The sequence below is a fragment of the Drosophila simulans genome, chromosome 2L, assembly GCF_016746395.2.
Source record: "Drosophila simulans strain w501 chromosome 2L, Prin_Dsim_3.1, whole genome shotgun sequence".
In the NCBI taxonomy this organism is placed as follows: Eukaryota; Metazoa; Arthropoda; class Insecta; order Diptera; family Drosophilidae; genus Drosophila; species Drosophila simulans.
The window spans coordinates 357,828-372,606 of record NC_052520.2 but is presented as its reverse complement, the minus strand read 5'-3'; the positions used below and the strand labels follow the sequence as shown (position 1 = coordinate 372,606).

General features: G+C 43.6%; 5 protein-coding genes across 10 annotated transcripts in view; 1 reads left to right on the top strand and 4 right to left on the bottom strand.

Moving 5' to 3' along the window:
* The window catches only part of LOC6730443 (1-phosphatidylinositol 4,5-bisphosphate phosphodiesterase classes I and II), a 40,427-nt gene extending 39,286 nt beyond the window's left edge, over positions 1 to 1,141 (bottom strand). For all 6 annotated transcript variants that reach the window (XM_016179320.3, XM_044923926.1, XM_044923924.1 and 3 more), the window contains exon 1: positions 666 to 1,141. The gene's annotated coding sequence lies outside the window, so the exon portion shown is untranslated. The remainder of the gene's footprint in view (positions 1 to 665) is intronic.
* Positions 1,142 to 1,863: 722 nt separating this feature from the next.
* LOC6730442 (phosphatidylinositol 3-kinase regulatory subunit gamma) lies at positions 1,864 to 9,245 on the bottom strand. The gene is made up of 3 exons (XM_016179317.2): positions 8,679 to 9,245; positions 7,119 to 8,004; positions 1,864 to 5,028 (listed from the first exon to the last, which is right to left on the bottom strand). Coding segments are annotated over exons 1-3 (1,521 nt in total). The 5' UTR covers positions 8,680 to 9,245; the 3' UTR covers positions 1,864 to 4,394.
* A 396-nt stretch (positions 9,246 to 9,641) lies between these two features.
* LOC6730441 (stress-induced-phosphoprotein 1) lies at positions 9,642 to 11,930 on the bottom strand. Its single transcript, XM_002077586.4, has 4 exons — positions 11,758 to 11,930; positions 11,410 to 11,692; positions 10,227 to 11,334; positions 9,642 to 10,086 (listed from the first exon to the last, which is right to left on the bottom strand). The coding sequence occupies exons 1-4, from the start codon at positions 11,764 to 11,766 to the stop codon at positions 10,014 to 10,016; spliced, it is 1,473 nt and encodes a 490-aa protein (XP_002077622.1). The 5' UTR covers positions 11,767 to 11,930; the 3' UTR covers positions 9,642 to 10,013.
* A 427-nt stretch (positions 11,931 to 12,357) lies between these two features.
* Positions 12,358 to 13,710, top strand: LOC6730440 (splicing factor U2af 38 kDa subunit). Its single transcript, XM_002077585.4, has 2 exons — positions 12,358 to 12,616; positions 12,685 to 13,710. The coding sequence occupies exons 1-2, from the start codon at positions 12,573 to 12,575 to the stop codon at positions 13,430 to 13,432; spliced, it is 792 nt and encodes a 263-aa protein (XP_002077621.1). The 5' UTR covers positions 12,358 to 12,572; the 3' UTR covers positions 13,433 to 13,710.
* A 123-nt stretch (positions 13,711 to 13,833) lies between these two features.
* LOC6730439 (protein PET117 homolog, mitochondrial) lies at positions 13,834 to 14,672 on the bottom strand. The gene is made up of 2 exons (XM_002077584.4): positions 14,424 to 14,672; positions 13,834 to 14,367 (listed from the first exon to the last, which is right to left on the bottom strand). Exons 1-2 carry the CDS (start codon positions 14,513 to 14,515, stop codon positions 14,082 to 14,084), a joined length of 378 nt encoding a protein of 125 aa, XP_002077620.1. The 5' UTR covers positions 14,516 to 14,672; the 3' UTR covers positions 13,834 to 14,081.
* Positions 14,673 to 14,779: the final 107 nt, after the last annotated feature.

The window sequence follows — 14,779 nt, the reverse complement described above, 5'->3', positions numbered from 1 at the left end:
AACCAACCACAACTACAAATGCAGTTTGAAGCCATGGATGGTAGTAAATCAACAATGTTATTGCATGAGACAATTGGAAGCATAGTACATGATTCAACAATAAATAAATAAATAAAATTTCGTTTAATATGCGATAGTAAGGCCAGTGCCGTTCTACTCTAAACAAGTATGTAAAGCTGATCAAATTCTAAAATCTATGCCGATTATCCGCAGAGAACGAAAGAGTTTCGAACTCCGCTCCGGGGATTATCTCTTGACCCGCCCCTCCTGCGCTCAAGCCACCTGCGTCTCTTCTAACACCGCTTAACCCCCGAGCGCCTGATAAGCGGCACTGATTAGCTCAGCACAGAGGCAAGGCAATGAGATCACTCCCCCCGATCGATTAGACCCACTCCGCCCTCCTTCCACTGCCGGCCACCCAGAGCTGACCCTGCCACCCCCCCTGGGAGTCAATAGCTGAGATTACGGCATCTCAAAGCTTGGAGACGATCCGTTTATTTAAAGAGAGAGAAGAGCGCGGGCACCTGCCATCGTTTTTAGTGCGTTGTTATTCAATAATTTGTTTGCGTTCTTAGCTTTTGATTCATTTGCCTGCGCACGCACACTCACGCAACTTTTCTTGTTCCTTCTTTGACAGGTTAATAGAATTAAACACATTTGATTACCTGAGCGAGAGAGAACCCCGAAAGCGGAGCTTTTCCGGAGCGAGCGAGAGAGCGACAGTCTGTTATGAAGTAATAATGCAGAAAAAACAACCGTATTACGACAATTCTTGTTGTTTTGCAATAAGTTTAGGTTCGGCGAATTTTTGCGGGAGTTTTTATTGATGTTCTTGCTGCCTTGGTTACTAGTGTTGCTGCAGCATCACTTAGCAAAGACAACAAATAGCAAAGTCTCACGCTGAGCTTGTTTTGTTTTTTATTTCGTTACTATCACGCTGCACATTGGCTTTGATTTATTATCTCTCCCGCTTGCACGCCTAATTACAATCCAAAACGATGAAACGTCCCGGAGATGTGTCAACAATTCAAAACAAAAAAATAAACCCGAAAGCACAAAAAACGCGACGACGAGTAAAAATGCTGCCACTGCCGCAGCGCTGCCCGAAAATCTGTTGATTAGCGTGACCGGGGCTGCAACGATGGAAAATACCAAATGGGCCTGCGACTTCAGCTGTTCCGCCCGGTCAGCTCAGCTATGTTGTAAGTAATATATAAACGGATATTTTCAGATGCATTCGAATTATGGCTATATACAATTATTCGAGTTGCTCACATCTTTGAAATATATTGTTTAATGATTAATACATTTCTAGATATCATCACATTACTATTTCAAAGCAAGAGTTGGCAGCACTGTTTAGCACTGTTCAAAAGCTGCCAGCTACAGTTCACCTTGAGCGCGCTTTTCAAACTAATTTTTATTCACTGTACAACAAATTAACCATAAAACTTACATAAACAACATTTATCGAACTTTCTACGATAAAGGTTACTGTCCAATTCATTCAATTCGTTATTGTTAGCAAAACACAGACGCCGACTAAATTTAAGCAGAATAGAATGCTTTTGTAGCATAGACGCCAGATACAAACCCTCATCTAGGTCACTCCACAGCGATTCCTCCAGAATTGAAAGCCGGTCACTTATGAAGTGCATGTCTCCTACCGCAAAATCGGCGGACTCGTGATATCTGTTTTTTTCTGCGATAGCTTTTCGCCCAGCTCAGCGGATTAAAGTCGATGAGAGTTCATTGAAAGCAGAAACCGAAAGCGAAATAATCAGGAAACCTGAGGTAAAGTTCCACTGCGACTTAAGAATCGGTCAATATTCTGGGAGCTGGGATATGTGAACTTCTGGAAGATTTGGTTTTATTTCGGTTTATTTTGTTTTTTCTTGATTGTGTTATTTACGAACATTCTTTTTAGACACAAATACATATAATGTTATCTCCGCTTCTCGTCTCTTTAAAAAACTACTACAAAAAATGGTTGTTGTTGTTGTTTCCGTTGTGGTTGCTGTTAGCGCTTAAGAATCTACAACATATAGCTTACGATCTACAACATATAGCATTCTAGAGCATACATACTTAATAGGTATGTATGGTTAAATATCTATATATATATATATGTATATATATATATTCATATAAAAAAATACAACAAATTTGCAATTCGTTTTACATTCAGTTTCGTCGCCGTTCATTGTTATCGTTTTTAATTCTTCTTGTTCCGGCCTGCGCCAAAAAAGCAGACGAGGAGCAAAGATAGAAAAATTCACAAATATTTCCATTTAACATTTAGGTATGGCAAAAAGTCATCATCTATCAGTTAGCAAACATTATTGACATCAATCAATCATATTTGAAATACATTCAATCTTCCACTGCTACTTTTTTGTTTTTGAGTTCTTATTTGTTTTGTATTGTTTTCGCTTTGTTTCGTTTGTTTTGTTTGAAACGCATTTTACAAACTAATTTTAAAACTTATAAATACTACAACGTACGAGATCCGCCAAAATCTCATAGAATTTAAGCAAAATGAAACACACAAATTACAAGTTAAATAAGTTAAATTAGGAATTACAGGTAAAGTATACAGATACAGTTTAATGAATACATCGAATCTATATATGTAAGAATATCTTAAAGACGCGACAGTTTTTGTGTGTGCTAGTAAGTGGATCGCTCAAATTCAATAGGGGAGAATGCAAACAGAAAGGTCAACATTCTTTCAACACGCTTTCGAAGATTTTGGAGATATAATATAATGGTGGCACAGTAGAACAAGGAAAAGCCAAACAAATACTCTTTCCCAAAACGCGGCTAGAGGTTCAATAATTACTTACTCGAAAACAATGGGTTCTTAGATATAAACTTTCAAGAATCAAATTTATACAAAGCTGGTGAATAATTATTTTGTTGGGAAAGAGTATTTCGTACAGGTATATGCTTAATATCAGATGTGTAAAATAAAAAAAAAAGTAATCAGCGCTTTTCCCTATTGCAACGGTTTGTGTTATATGAGCAACATATTGTTTTTTCCTTTTTCATTGCGTGTATAAATTAACAAATGTTAAAAATTTAATTATTATATTTTCGATTGCACTTTGTTTTTGCTTGTTGCTGTTTTGCTTTTCTTTGCATCTGCGTGTAAAGTTCTCTTGAATTCATTTTTTCGTTTGTACATTAATTTTTCTTTGTTCCGACTGAGTGTATATGTGTTGTGTGTGTGTTTTTATCTCTATAAAAATTAAGGCTTTGTTTTTGAACAAAAAAATGACAAAAAATTGAAGGAAAATTAACGTTAGCAACAATCAACTGATCACATCGAGTAAACGTACGTAGATTTCACTTAAAACTACTTTAAATCAGTTATAATATAACAACAAATATTAGTTCAAGGGGTGGGGCCCCAAAGCTGTTGCGGCTAGGTTATCAAAACCTTAACCTGATTTCGCAAACGTTTTGCAAGCGTGTGCTTCTTTGTTTCGTTTTTAGAATATTTACATGAACACGACAAAATGTGCTGAAGAAATGCAGAAAATTTCTTCACGATCCTACCCCGCCCCTTTAGACAACGCGCAGCGTAATAACAATATTTATAATGGATACGGGATAGGGCGTTGATGCAACAACAGATAGCTCGACTTATCAATTATCACGCGAAATGCAGTATTACAAAAAAATATGTTTGTATAAAATTAATCTTACTCGTATTGTTAATAAGATTACTTTCCAATTAGAAAATTTCGTTCTTCTACAAAGAGCTTCTAGCAAGCTGTTAAACATGATCACCGAAAACGTTTTCCCTTTGTTTTTCTTTTGTTTCTGGAGCCGTCTAATTCTTGAGGGGATGGCGGAGGACAGTTAAACTGCCAGCGCCATCCATCACACACAAAAAGTAATCATGCACAGATATATATATATAGCCTATATATGCTGATGTACACAATCGGCGAGGGCCGAAATAATAGCATTGCGATTGTAACACTATGTAACGCGTGTTACTTTGGCTCTCATTACTCAATATCGTAAGAAATAGCGTTGTGACAAGGAGCCCTTTTCAGATAAAAATATTATATTGGCAGTTAGGACACTAAATTACTAATCTGAATACATGTTAGGGTAATCGAAAACCTTGATGTTATGAAGAAAAGCATTTGAACCGAAAACCCTTTTTTTGTTTGACTTTCGAGTCATACTAATAAATTAATGATACTGGCATATCAAGTTTAAGCCTTTTGACAGAGCCTGCAGTGCTATTATTTGGACCGCAACCGCGTTTATATCTAGAGATAGAGAGAGTTAGGGCTTTAGAGCAAGCTAGAATTAGAGAGATAGATAGCTAGCCTGAGGTTGAGGGCTCGTTTAGCGGGCGATTTGATGTGCGGCTCCTACTGCGATGTGCTGAAGTTGGAGGGCGAAATGGAGGCCGGAGCCGCCTCCGCCTCGAGGCTCCCAGTTCCATCTACGACGTCATGTTCACGGGACCGACTCGTGGGAATCGGCGCACTGCTGCCCATCATTGGCGGCGGCCTCAACGTGGCTGCCTGCTCGTACTCCAGATCCATTTCCTCCTGCAATTGGATCATCTGAACTTGCAGCGGGTTGTTCTTCCAGTACATGACCGGCCAGCGCAATGTCGTGGTCAGCGTGTCGTTATGCTCCTCCAGCGAATTGTTGGCATAGTGCTCAACCAGACTCTTCAGCGTGGCATATATGTTGTAAGGGGCAGCAAATCCAAAGCCGGTGCTCGTCTCGTAAATAAGGCAGTGCTGCACGATGTTCTTGCAGGCAATGGACAGAGCATAGTGACCCGCATCTCTCGCTCGAATCAGGAAGGTGCCCGATGGCGAACCCTTGAGCAGCTCCTCCGCATCCCTCCTCTTGGCATCCTTTAGCAACCAGAGAGCTTCGTTGCTGTGCGGCTGGTTGGAGACTGTCTCATAACGTTGCTGCCACTTGTCGAAGCCCATCTGCAATATCATCTTCAGATCGTCGTCCTTGAGGTTGAATCCTTTTAGGCGCCTAAGGGTAAATAAGAAGCGATGAATCGGAGATTAGTAGCGCTAGAATATGTAAATATTTCCGACTGTGTTTGGCATTACAAACTAATCTCGACCAGTACACGATTATTTGAAGGCATTTGGCAGTCTTCTGAGAATAAGACAGTTCAAACTCAACACCTGTTGGATATGCAATAATATATTAAAAGGCAATCCAAATTTTCATTTATATGAAACTCAACTTTATGCTTTTGCAGGCGTGGTGTACGTGACTTTATAGGCGTGGCTAATCTGCACCAAATTATAAAATCGAATCTATGTAGGTGCCTCCTGAGCCTTTGCTAATGACTGGCTTCGATTTAGAACTGATACTGATACTAACCCCATGCAATTTCAACTGACGGCGAAACTCTTGATAACCAAATGCGACTGCGTGTTTTGGCCGCCGCTCGGTCTACGAAAGTGTAGACTCGCGGGTTTCCGCATCAAAATCGGGCGATCAGGCAATCGGGCCATCGGGGGGCTTCTTTGTTGCCCGGCTATCCAAGTGACTAAGTTGCTGAGACGCGATAAGCACAAGGCAGGGTGATATCATGGATCATTGCAGCGATGGAATGAAGATAGGACAACGCACAAGAATTTAAGGCACTCGGCGAAAGACCTTTATCTAATCAGAGCTGGTGCTCACATTGGGAGGGGAAGACACTCGGAGTGTTTTATCTTATGACGGTGGTCGCTTAATCTCTGCAAATTTAAAGACACAAGAGCTAAAAACCTTGAGCCCAGCAAGAGATTGCAAAAAGCAGCCCTGATTTATACACAGATACACAGGCGCAATTAGGTGGTATATAGAAGGGAAGGAGCTTGAAAAAAGTACGTCTGATAAGCGTTGCTATCTTTAGCGAGGTGCTAACCTTATCTAGAGGCCTCCTTGCCTCCTTCCACTTGGCACTTCCCCAAGCTGTCATTTGTGCTGAAACACTCTGGGTGATACTCATAGAAACCGAGTAAGCTCATCCAACGATGACGTACCCCGCCAAGTATAAAGGCCTGTTGCTAGGCGAAAGTCACCTCTTGCTATTCGTTTTTCGCCCTACAACCGAACGTCCACAGATTGTGGGAAGTGCGAAGATGGGTCAAAAGAAACGAACAAGTTTCAATAATCACTAAAATAAAAGGGGAAGCATCCCCCATTTGGCTAACTCGAGTCAAATTCAAGGCTCTATTTGATTTTGCCAAGCAGAATATTCTTGAGTACTGGGGACTAGTATTCCTCACTAATCGACTTATATTTTCGGTGGGATAGAGATCGACCTAACAATCATGTATATTAACTGCTCCTTTAGTTAATTCAGCCTTATTGTGACCTTGGTACACAAACACATAAAAAACTGAAGGCATATCCACGAAACTCTCGATAAGGAGTTTTCTAAATATTTGAAAAAAATTCCTAAACGTTTGTGTGGAATTCAAAATTAGCGCCATACACACTGACCTTGATAAGGAGAAATATATATGAACTACTGCGAATACAAATAAAAATTGATCCGATAAAGTCTTCGACTTGGATAACAAAATCCAAGACTCTCCTATTCAGAAGATAAGCGGCGATGAGGTATCCCAACGTTCCAGTTCGGTGGGGGTTATTGTTTCCCCTTTAGAGAACTACATTTCACTTTGCAGTAACAAATAGCTGAAATGGCTTTCCAAAAAGAAGCGCGCCCGTTTGGCCAGAAAATCGCAGGCCAGGGAATGAATGGCAAGGCACGTAGACGCCTCGCTGGCGTGAAAAATTCAGGAGTTAGCGGAGCGGGGGCGGAAGTGGTCGCCGTTAACAGTGTTATGCCATTATTATCGGTATCGTATCGGTCAGACAAGCTGCCGACTCTCGGCCAGAATGAGTGATCGGCCGACTGAGCCGCATGTGAAACAAGCGAGAACCGTTGAAGGTATTTAAATTTCACCCCTTTCTAGCTGAAAACTCCAAGCTGCAATCAAACAGCTGGCTAGTGAAAAGCATTCCCACATATTAATCTAAGACAGATTGCATGGTTTAAATGCATTACTATTGATAGCTAGGAGTAGTTGGAAAGACTTCAAGTTGGGACTTACTCAATGTACTTGTCCTTGCGCAACTGCAATATCTGTAGTTCCGGCTTAAGGGCGTTGATCTGTCGCTCGAGCAGCAGCTCCTCCTTTTTCTTGTTCTCCATGTACTGGTTAAGGACTTGCCCCTTGGCTTGGAGAGCGTCGAGCAGGTTGAGGAGTGTCTGTTTATGCTCCTGCAGACTCCGACGAGCATTGGCATTGGCCACTGCGGATGCGGCCGCGTTAGCTCCATCTCCGGCTCCTCCGGCCTCCGTGGACGGGGCATCCGCTGGCGCCTTCATGAAGGATTCATTGAGCTTGATTTGATTGCGGAATATCTTCTCTGTATTTCCGAATACGCTCTGGTGCAGCTTCTTCTCCTGCAGCTCCTCCCGAATCGCATTGAAGGAGTTGCGCTTATTCTCGAGATTTTGCTCAAGATTCTGAAGCAGATGGCAGGTCCTGATGAATTCGTTGCTCAGCAGACAAAGATCCCCGTGCGGCTGCGACTCCTCATCCTCGCGGGCCCGCACAATCGGATTACTCAGTGTTATGTCCAGCGTCTTGTTGTACATGCTCAGCGAGTTCTCCTTGTAGTAGTTAATCATCTCCACCACCGAATTGAAGAGGTCCGTCTCGATAAAGCCGTACTTGCGATCCATGTGGCATATCTTTATTAGCTTCTCGCATCCGTCCTTCATCAGAGTCAAAGTGTACTCGCCCTTCATCGAGAGGGCGTCCCGCACCAGAAAGCTGCCGTCCGGCTTTCCGTGCAGGATACTCTTGGCTTCCTCCCGCGATATCCGGCCCCAGTACCATGGAGCCATGCGAAGCTCGTCCTCGTTGGGATCGACCAGCGATCCGGGCGCCTGTGGCCGCATCGTCGAGTAGTGGAGCGGGGAGGGTTGCACTGCACAATGAGAATTAATTTAAAGTTTTTAAAAATTAAGTTAAGATATTAATAGGAGTTTGATAAAGTATTTCCCTATATTGTATTTTTAAGTGCACTTTAATCATGAGTAAATGAGTAAGTAAATAAATGCAAATACAACATTGGTTTTACATTAAAAATTTCCTTTTCTAACAATTCATTCTACTTAAACTGTTAATAATCGCACTTCCTGAAATAATTTTGCTTTCAGTTAGAATATGGAAACAAATGAAAAGCTTGCAATTCCTCAAGCTAATAAATTAGAAGAATGTTAAGAGTATCTACATAAAGTGATCTCATCTGATTGTCCCAATCCTAAAACGACATTATATTGAGGCATCTAATAACTCTAATTCGGAACATAAACAGCTGCAAAAGGAGAATCTCTATTGAAATCGAAGTCTTGGCAATGAGCCTTTATTTCGTTATTTGAGGGCCCCGATTGCTTCCCAATCCATTAATAAATATTGGCCACATATTGCGCCCCACCAGAAGCGAAAACAACAACTCTGTGTAAAAACGAGGCATGTAATCGCTGGCGTCCCGGTCTCTATCTAGCCCTCTCGCTCCCGCCCCCAGGCACCCCGCTAGCGACCTCTCGCTCCAACGCACTCGGGCCTGTTGCCAAGCGCCCCCGAAACGCAAATACTTACTTTTGTGGGTCTTGTGGGGTTTTCAATGGGTCGCAATTCTGGCGCTGCGGATGCTGCAGCGACGAAAGAATCAATGGATATAGACCTGGATCTGGATCTGGATTTCGGGCTGCGGACTACTCGCCCCCCGTTCGCGATATCGCTATAGCTATAGCTCACCACCAGCGAATGGAGCACATCTTTCTATATTCTCGATTTCGCGATTCGACGGAAAACTCACACTAACAGCCGCACGCACACACGCACCAACACAAACGCATAAGACGGACACTACGACACACTGTTTAAAAAAAAATGGTTGGCTTTTGATTCGTATTTTCGTGGTTTTACCCACTCATTGGTTCCTCTAATTGGAGTGAAAGTCTTTCAGCTGTAGCTGGATCAAAACATCCCCGTGCGGAGCTTTTGGACGACAGGAATTGGGGTTTAATCACAATATATCAGCACACCATTATTTTCGGGTAGAAATCGTGCGGTGTTGGACAGCGCTGTTGTTGCCATGCCACTTGCTGCGAGTGAGCTGCAGGGCCTTCGTAACACTGGCGGCTTTCTGTGTTGAGCAAGACGAAACTACGTATCGGTTGGAACTAATAACGTAAGCGCAGGCAACAGGGCTGCCGCAGAGTACAAAATTCTAATTTGAAACATTTCAATTTCCCAATTTATTTCATTCGATATTTTATTTTTTCAAAATAAAGATTCGTAGTGTATACTTTCTTTCCGAAAATTTGCGGTTTTGAAATATTATAATAACATTTAAATTTCTTATATAAAAGGCGATTGGAGCAAATTGTTCTTTGTATAAATAATATAAAATATATTATTCTAAATAATTTGGCAGCCCTGGAAAAAACGTTAGAGAACGACTGCTATGGCGTAAGTTACCCATCTCTTAGCACTTGGGCGCCAAATTCCAAATCGTATCTTACCCTTCCGTGACTCGTTTATTGTACAAACAGAAACTTATTTTAGAGCTAAGCTACAGCATATTTATTGTAGTAAGAAAATAAGGACCATGACGTTTGGAGCCTACTCCACCCGTCTGCGTAAAACAATTAGGCAGACATTTATCAATGATTTTGTTTTCTCCATTTAGTTTAAATTTCTGTTAGTGGTAGTTATCGTCGTTCTGCGAATAGGCGATGTGATTTCTTAGGTAATTACGTTTAGCGTTAATTGTGGCCCGTTTCATCAAAAACGATATATTGGTTAACCAGCTTAGAGATGCCATACATTTTGTTTAATGCGTACTGGTTCTCTCCTGAATGTTTATCAATGGGGTTTGTGTGTGAGTTAGTGATTGTATGAGGATGTTCGTTTGTGGATCTGGAGTGCCTAGTGAATCTGAATGATGCCCGACTCCAGAAGTTTCATTATCTTATCGGCGATGGCTGGATTCTGCAAGTGTCTGAAATATAAAAGTTGTTAATTAAAATATATATTACCACAGAAACTCAAGTCTAATTAATTTCGTATGGGCTCTTAATTTTTAGACTTGACCAATGAAACCCAAAAAAGCGAAATCCATAATGCCAAACGGGTACTTACTCTTTGACCGCATTGGGATCGTTTTGCATCTGCTCGAGGATCATGCGCATAGCTGGGTCCTTTAAGATCTGTTGAATCTCCGGGTCGGACATGGCGTTCTTGAGGACCTCCTGCGGATTGCGCTGGAAGTTCATCGAGCACTGACGGTAGCCTTCAATGGCCTCCGCGTTGTTGGGGTCCAGTTCCAGGGCCTTTTGGTAAGCGGCTTGCGCCTTAGATTGTTGCTGCATGCCCTGTAGAATTTTGCCCTTGCGGATGTAGCCCTTTATGAACTTTTCGTCTAGCTTGATGCAAGTGTCGCAGTCCTTGAGGCCCAGATCAAAGGCCGCCAGCTTGGTGTAGCAGGCGGCGCGGTTACTATAGAGTTTGGGATCATCCGGATTGCGCTTGATGGCCTCGGTGTAGTGCTTTACAGCGGTACTGTAGTCCCCCTTCTTAAAGAAGAGGTTGCCCTGCTCCTTCTCTTCCTCGGCCTTCTCCGGATTGATGTAGGCCATTCGCTCCTCCTCCTTGATTTTGGCTTCCACCTCGCTCAGCGAGGTCTTGATCTCAGGGGTGCGATGCTCGGACATGGCCTTCTCATAGAAAACCTTTGCCTGCTTGTAGTTCTCTAGCTTACGATAGGTGTTTCCGATGCGAGCAAAGGACTTAGCTATCAGCTTGAAGTCGGCGCGGCTTTCGCGCCCCACCTCAATGCCCTTCTCGCACTGCTTGATGCATTCCTCGTACTCCTTGCGCTCAAAGTGAACAGCAGCTATGTTGTTATAGAACGTGATATCCGTGGGATCGTGTTCAATGGCAGCGTTGTAATGTTTTAGGGCCGTTTCAAAGTCCTTTTTCTTGTAGGCGGCGTTGCCCAGTTCCTTCTCCTTCCTCGCGAAGTACTTATTCTTCTGCTCCTCAGTCATGTCCTCTACCCGAGGTTCAGCGGGCTTTGGGGGCTCAGCCGGTTTCGCCGGTGGTGGCGATGGAGCCCTGCGGCTGCGCACCTGCTGGGGATCAACGTCCATGGGTATATCCCCCTGCGATTGCATAAAGCTCAGAGCCGAGGCAGTAGTTTCCATGCGGCCCTGCAGGAGTATAGCATTCGTGGGATCGTACTTGAGACCTGCGCCGGCAACCGAGGTTAGTGAGGTTAGGTCGGGTGATTCATGGCATATAACCGAGCTGTGTTTGAACTTACCCTCGTTGTACGCTTCGAAGGCCTTCATGAAGTCATTCAGACCAGCAGCGGCAGCTCCTTTGCGTGAGTAACCCTTCGGCCAGGTGGGATTAAGCTGAATGGTCTTCTCCGCATCTTCTAACGCCTCCTGGAACTTTCCGGCCTTGGCGAATGCCGCCGAACGGTTGCTGTAGAGCACATGGTTCTGGTCGTCCAGAGCGATGGCCTCTGTGTACGCCGCCACCGCCTCGTCGAACTTCTCGGCACTGAGCGCCTGGTTACCCTTTTCCTTGAGTTCGTTCACCTGCGAAAACCGCAAGGGTTTTTGATTGTAATTGCCGACGCCTTTTCTTTGTCTCGGCCACTTACCTTGTCCATTTCTGATAAGGGAGAGGATACCGCTGTCGAATTACAGATCTTCCTGTATTTTTGTACGACTGTTTAATAAAACACGCTGCGAAATGTGCCGTGCCAGGTGAAAATGCGAAAAATGCCGACTTTTCTAGAAGCAATCGATAGGGTTGTCAATGCTTCTGCGATTGAATTTAATCTTTTTCCTTACAGTGGTTTAGAACTCAGCTCGTTCTCAAGCGGGGAACAAAACCAGCAAGCCTGCTTAAATAACTTTTTCAATTGCTTATATAAATTTAAAAAATTGTTGGTCAAATACAAATAAGACCTCGAGCTTTACAGAATTAAAATGTTATTTTATTGTAATATTTAAATTTATATATATTATTATTTGAAAGTAAAGCTTTATTTGCTTAAATAATTTTCTCAATTTCTTGTTTTGAATTGTAAAATTTTTCTAGTCAAATGAAAAATAAGACTTCCGGGTTTTATGTGGATAATTATTAAAATATTTAAAATGAATATTTACAATTGTAGAATATTTTAAAACATTTAAATTAAGATCAGAGGTATCGGAAATCGTTGCTGCCAAAAACATTATATATCGATAAGGTCAACTAATCATCGATTTTTGTTGCAACTCTGGATTCGAGGCTGGCAACGCCGTGCAAAATACGACCAGACGCTGCTTTTTTCGGTTTCCGAAAATAATTGAAAATTATCACTAAATAAACAGGCGGCTAACATAATTGCAGTTTGACCGCGTCGCAGAGGCAAGCGGGTGGATAAGTTAAACATTTTGGCCACAGCAACACCACAGTAAAGCCGCCAGCATGGCCGAGTACTTGGCATCCATTTTTGGCACGGAAAAGGACAAGTGAGTCGCATGGCACATTTATTTTAACGTTGCCGGGATTAATAACTAAACGGCGTTGCATTTCCCAGGGTGAACTGTTCGTTCTACTTCAAGATCGGAGCCTGTCGCCACGGCGACCGGTGCTCTCGCATCCACAACAAACCCACTTTCTCGCAGACGGTGCTTCTCCAAAATCTATACGTGAACCCGCAAAACTCGGCCAAATCCGCGGATGGCTCCCATCTGGTGGCCAACGTCTCCGACGAGGAGATGCAAGAACACTACGACAATTTTTTCGAGGACGTGTTCGTAGAGTGCGAGGACAAGTACGGGGAAATCGAGGAGATGAACGTGTGCGACAACCTAGGCGACCATCTGGTCGGCAACGTGTACATCAAATTCCGCAACGAAGCTGATGCGGAAAAGGCGGCAAATGATTTGAACAACCGGTGGTTCGGTGGTCGACCGGTGTACTCGGAACTATCGCCGGTCACCGACTTCCGCGAGGCTTGCTGTCGGCAGTACGAGATGGGCGAATGTACCCGCTCCGGCTTCTGCAACTTCATGCACTTGAAGCCCATCTCGCGTGAGCTGCGAAGGTACCTCTACTCCCGCCGCCGTCGTGCCCGCTCCCGTTCCCGATCCCCTGGACGCCGTCGCGGCTCCCGCAGCAGGTCCCGATCCCCGGGTCGAAGAGGAGGCGGCAGAGGCGACGGTGTCGGCGGAGGCAACTACTTGAACAACGAGCGGGACAACATGCGTGGCAACGATCGCGGTAATGATCGCGATCGCCGCAAAGGTGGTGGCGGAGGAGGCGGTGGTGGTGGACGGTATTAAATATTCTGGACATTTTTTCTGTACGGTGGCAATTCGAGAGAGAAAGCAACGGACAAGCAGTAACGCAAAGCATCGTGTATTTTAGTCTCTGCGTTGGTTTTCCACGTTTTTATATCACTTTTGAGTAGACGAGATGAGGAGGAGGAGGAAGGAAAATGACGATGGGGAGTTCCACCACCACCTATGTACAAACCCCCGCGAAATATTTTACCGAGCGCCCATTAGAATTGTAATTTACTATACATACATTCATAATAATAAAATTGAGTAATACTATACTGGAAGCCATAGTAAAAATTGGGTCTAATTGTCAAAAAGTCCAGGCACTCAAAATAAAAGTTTCCTCATAGACATGGATAACATCCGGAAGACACCACCCCTTGTTAGGCAAGCAGTCTTAATTCACTTTGTAAGATTGAATCTTACCACATTATTTTAATTATATTTCCATGCGCAGATGGCTTCACCAACTGAAAACGATCAGCAGCGTAAATGCCGCTGTCAACTAGGGAATCTCCTTAAAACGAAATCTTACATCAAAGATTACTACTTAAATCATCAAAAATGCGTGCATTTTAACAACGAAATCCTTTTTTCCCCGAGTTAGTCTTAGATTTTAATAGGTGCATATTAAATGGCATATTTGTGATCAAGCTATGTCAGTTGGCGGGCTTCCATCGTGATTAGTTGTTCCACCCTGAGGAACACCTCTGAAAGCCTCGCCTTCACTGTGCACTGCTGGCTTCTCCGCTTGAAGATTACTCTGTGCGCGATGCGTCGATGGAGGTTCGGGCGTGTCGGAGGAGTTGCTAGACGCCTCCCTGGCCTTCAGTTGCTTGGTCATGTCAATTTGCTGCTGCAGCGTGTAGGTATTCTCGTGTTTTCGCCGTTGCTGCTGCTCAACGTCCCTCAGGACACCATCGTGCAGTCTCAGGCTGGAAGTTTGAGATCGGAGGCTATACCTTCATTCCACAGTATTTAGCTTACTTACCGGTCTGCCGATTGTTTATAGTGCACATAACCTATGATCGCTGTGGAAATGGAGACCGCCAGTCCCAAAGTCACTCGCGAAGCGGTCGACATGACTGGGCACCGGTCTGCCGCTGGAGTTTTCCGCCTAAAATGCCTGCACTGGGAATTTGGCTGTCGGGTTGTGTTGTTTCGAAGTCGGTTCGGGTTACGACATGACTTTAAATTTGAAAGAAAAACACCAGCACCACACAGCTGACCAGAGAGTGGCCAGTTTACGGAAGCAAAGTTTTCCCTATCCAGAGTTAGTGCGCGGGAAAATCAAATTAATTGCCTTCAAATCAGCGCAACACTTTTGGCAAATTGCAGTTAGAAAAT